Here is a 5,252-nt window from a genome sequence, read left to right as displayed (position 1 = left end):
AATGCACGCAATAATTTCTGAATTTACAGTACTCACATGATACACGTGTTTGGTCGTCAACACGCATCCTCTCTTTTAAATTGCTTCTACAAGTTACTGACATTTTTAATTTACACCAAAAATTAAATAATCAAATATCTTTCTAAAAGATAAAATATGTTTTCGAAACTTTCTTTTAGATTTTATCTTGTATCCATGTTGTACGTACTGAGCATGTTCGACGGATCTTCTGCACAACCAACAGATACAGACTGGTTCGATTATTTTCGTAAGTCAGGAACATCATGTAAGTTAAATACGTGTCGTAAAAATGATCCAATTTGTGAATGTTATTTTACTATAGAATATGACTTATCAATGTTGTACAAAGGGTTCAGATCACCGGCAATATTTCTGAAACCACGAAATGGTACTGCTGTAAATTTCAATACTGGTGAAAAATTCAATGAAAAAATCGAAGACAGTTTTATTTTAACCGATGGCTTTAACTTACAGAAAGTTATATCTATAAACGGACGATTTCCAGGACCAACTATCACGTCATATGAAAATCAAAACATGATTGTCCACGTAAGGAACTTGATGCATACTGATTGTATGACTATTCATTGGCATGGAATGCACCAAAGATCAACTCCAGAAGAGGATGGTGTAGCGTTTATAACTCAATACCCGATATTGCCAGGCCAAAATCAAACATACAAGTTTAAAGCATTTCCATTTGGAACTCATTTTTACCATGCACATATTGGTGACCAAAGGACAATGGGACTATATGGGCCTCTCATAGTTATTCCGGAAGGTTTTCAACAGGTTTCGCAACCACAAGAAGGAAACAATGTTTTCATAGCAGTTTTGCAAGACTGGAATCATGATGACAGTTCTGAAGTTTTATATCAGAAACTGTTATGGGGTGATTACGACCGAAAGACAGGAAAAGCATACAACGTAACTAATGATCATTCTGGTGCAAAGTACAGTCGATTTCGATTTCATTCGGGGTTAATTAATGGTCGTGGACGTTATTACTCATCTTCTACTGAAAACAATGAAGCTCCGCTTTATAAATTTATTGTGGAAAAAGATCAAAAATATAGATTTAGGGTGATAAATGCTGCCACAATGTATCCATTCCATGTATATGTAGAGAAGCACCGTCCATTATATATTGTGGCCTCAGATGGAAGAGAAATCCAAGAAGAAGCGACAGAGTCATTTATTATTCATCCCGGAGAAAGAATAGACTTTATGCTACATACCGATAACGTTCCAAGCACTTACTTACTTGTCGCAGAGTCTTTAGAAGTTGGCATAGAACAACGAAATGAATATCATGCAGCCGAAGCTTTGATTTTTTACAAATCGTCACCTACTGTTATAGATTTAAACCCACCAAAGGCAGATACAAATAACTGCAATGTTGATGCTTGCAAAGTTTTCAATTGTCCCTTTGAATATTATCCTGAACAGGAAAATCGTTATTGCTTCAATTTTAACAACGTGGCTTCAAATGACCCAAACTCGCAGACAGACGAGATTAAAGGTAAAGCGACGGAACTTTTCTTTAATTTTGGGTTTCCTGGGGAAAAAGGATACACACCTGGTTCCGTGAACGGTCACCAATTTCGTTCTCCGATTGTCAATGCCTTAGCTCAGCCAAATCTAGTAGATTATAATTGCCGATTTTGTAATGCATCCAATATATGTAAATGCACATATTCAGTAACCATAGACCGTCCAAAAGATAACAATATATATCAACTTGTTCTGACAAATATTGGAAATGGATCTGGATGGTCACATCCAATACATTTACATGGACATTCGTTTTACATTATGAAAATCGGATTTGGTAAATATGACATAACTACTGGCAATATTATATCAAACGGTGGACAGGACACAATTGACATAATTTGCAACGATAAACACGGATATTGTAACGATGCGAAATGGAGAAATGAATCGTGGTCGGAGGGGAAACACCCTGACTTGAATTGGAAGGATCCCCCACAAAAAGACACTATTATTGTACCAACCGGAAGTTACGTTATCATCAGGTTCAAGGCCGATAATCCAGGTGTTTGGTTCTTACATTGCCACATCGACTTGCACAATACGAATGGGATGGGAATGATCATAAATGAATTACCGGAGCTTCAGAGAAATACTGATGAAGGTAACAAAATATTTACATGATGTCCTTTGTTTCCATAAGCTTTCTGTATTTGCAAAACTTAAACATCAGTATGAAAAGGATCAAGTTTTACGTAAAATAAAGTATCAAAAATACGAAATGCAATCGAGTACGATTACAGATTACGATTACCCCATCCCTCAAACAATACAAACGGGAATGTACATAAGTAATAAACCATCCAATAGTTTAATTGATGTTTAAATTTGTGAGTATTTTTGAATATACATCACATACTTTCAAATTCAAGGAGTTAAATTTATCTTTCAGTTTATAAAACTAAAATAATAACATTTTTGCGTTAGTGTTATAATCTATGATAATTTATCTAATGTGGTTTATTAAAGGAATATTTGTAGCAAATCAACTATTATTTCTTTACACTTTCTCCCTATGTTTTCCTTTGCGTTAGCAGCGATAATCCATGCCGGGTCTCAATAGTATTTTGCTCAACATTTCGAATACTTCAAACTCTAACATCATTGTTTTTTATCAACGTCTAAAATTCAATTTTTATCTGAAACTAAGAGATTATATAAATATTCGTATTTAAGTGCCAATTTTGTGAATCATCGAACCTTCTCTTGTATCAAAACAATTCAATAATAAAAAAAATCAAAATGAATATTCTACACTAGATCTGAAGGTTGGATAGATATGCAGACATGATGAACGAATGGTCTTGTCGTTGGTTCGGCTCTTTCATATTTGTGTTCAAAATTTTTAATGTAGGGTTTGTAGCCGACTATACGGTATGGGTTGTGTAAATTATCTTGAAGGTGATCTGTAATTGCGTATTTTCACTTCCTTTGAACTCCTTTTGATTAGTGTCTCATTCACAATCATACCACATCTTGTATATTAATTTTTACCGTCGTACACAAAGTCATTTAGTGTTTAAATTGTATTTCAGGAACAACAAACAACTGTGAACTGTATAGGAATATAATGATCAGTTTCATAGTTCTAACATCAGTTTCAGTACTTATATTGATGACACTATTGGCTTGTATTTGCTGTCCTTGTAGCCAATGCTGCATTGACTGCATAAAGAGGTAAGAATAATCAACTTTCTAAACATGGACCCATATCTCGATTACCTACAAATACTTGATTTTTTTGTTGAAAACAAAGATAAACGAAGCCATGGCAATTCCGATCACATCAACTAAAAATAATTTTATTAAAAGTTTCTAGAAAATTAAATACGTATACATGATAGTAACGACAACTTATAAATATATATCTATTTTCAATGAAGTAAGTTGTTAAAACTTTGTTACGATGTGTTATTTTGACACTCAAAATGTTTTGTCTTGTTTTACTGATACCCAATATATGGTATGAAAAAACAATAAAAATGTATGGTTTATTACGAGTTCAAATAATTAAAAAAAAAAACTGATCACAGCTGTCAAAGTAATATAAAAAAGAAGATGTGGTATGATTGCCAATGACACAACTATCCACAAAAGACCAGAATGACACAGGCATTAACAACTATAGGTCACCGTACGGCCTTCAACAATGAGCAGATTATTTTGAATACGTTTATTAAACAGCCAAATAGAAGCACAAAAGTAAAAATAGGATTCACAGATCCTATTAGATACAATATCTAACCAATTTTATTGATTTTGTAACATTTGTTTCAAATATGACCAACTTTCTATCCCAAATCACCAGCACCGTATCAGTACCCACCAGCACAATGACAGGACCCACCAGCACAGTATCAGGGCATGAATAAACTGAGAAAATGCTAAATTTTGATAAATTGACTAGTTTTTCACAAAATAGTTTTGTCGTATGGATTTAGGTATAGAAAGCGGACTACAGGAGCATTATTATATATTCAGGAAACTGCCGGGTATATATGATATTCGACGTTTCTATTCCCAATTGGAACCTCAAAAATGTCAACAAAACACCGGTTACTATGTGACATAATCAAAAAGTATTCAAACACTTAGAAATTTCAGAGGTTCACGCAAAGGGAAAAAATGGCGTGCATCAGTCAATGATATATTGTTTATACAAAATCACGCAATTTACACTCTAAATACTAAAATTTAATGTGAAAAGTGTTATTATGAATGATTAAATACACGATACAAATTAATTTCACAGCAAACTACAAAATCCTTCACGTATCCCGAACATGTCCTGTTGGGTTTTCAATATACAATGTATCTGTTGTAAAAAAAAACAAGCCACACGCACATACAATCACAAAATATGAAATCTAAAAACTTTATTGAAAACAGTTTTCTTAACGGGAAAAAAATTGTCAAGATAAAAGAGGTGCATTTTAAGGGATTCTCAAAATATTAAGAAAATAAATAGTCATGTATTTGTTATACATGTTACATCATGAATGTTTTACAAATAGTCCTACAAGCCCCGGAAGAAAACATTACGACAGAGTAATCCGTAATATATGTGTAATTCAGGTTTCAGAAAGGGTATATACTGTAACGTTCCAAGCTCAGGAGATATAAACTCTAAGCCGGGAATGTCACAGTATATACCCTGTCTAAGACCTGAATAACATATACTATCTAACATTATACTTATTTTATTTTGAAATATGTACTACTGATCATATTGTCTATTCATTTCAGAGGAGATTATCAGGGTATTTGAAAATCAGGAAATGGAATGGAACGATTTGAATTTTGAATAACAGACATAATAACAATATAAATTAATTCTATAATATTATAAATAAAATTGATGCATGTAGTACTTTGTTAATGTAAATGATAACCAATCTAACCATAAAAAAGATAAGACAACATGAGATGAACTTACGGGCAATGTAAACACTATTGTATCCACTATTAACATTTAAATTAGCAGGCAGAGTAAACATTTACGGGTAGAAAAAAAGTAAATATAACAAGAAAATTAAACACATACATGTATGCAAGATTAAGCTGGGATATTCTTCATTGTTTAAAAATATCTGCATCGGTGTTTCCACAAATACATGAATTATTGATCATTTTAGCCCAGCTTGACGAAGTTCAAAAACGACTTGTACCAAAATATA

The 5,252-nt window shown here is 32.8% G+C and overlaps 1 protein-coding gene across 1 annotated transcript; it reads left to right on the top strand.

The window, feature by feature from the left end:
* The first annotated feature begins 339 nt into the window (after positions 1-339).
* LOC139486174 (uncharacterized) lies at positions 340-4,941 on the top strand. The gene is made up of 3 exons (XM_071270964.1): positions 340-2,179; positions 3,111-3,252; positions 4,822-4,941. Exons 1-3 carry the CDS (start codon positions 358-360, stop codon positions 4,841-4,843), a joined length of 1,986 nt encoding a protein of 661 aa, XP_071127065.1. The 5' UTR covers positions 340-357; the 3' UTR covers positions 4,844-4,941.
* Positions 4,942-5,252: the final 311 nt, after the last annotated feature.

The sequence above is a fragment of the Mytilus edulis genome, chromosome 8, assembly GCF_963676685.1.
Source record: "Mytilus edulis chromosome 8, xbMytEdul2.2, whole genome shotgun sequence".
Classification (NCBI taxonomy): domain Eukaryota; kingdom Metazoa; phylum Mollusca; class Bivalvia; order Mytilida; family Mytilidae; genus Mytilus; species Mytilus edulis.
The sequence above is the reverse complement of the archived record's forward strand: the minus strand, read 5'-3'. Positions and strand labels throughout refer to the sequence as shown.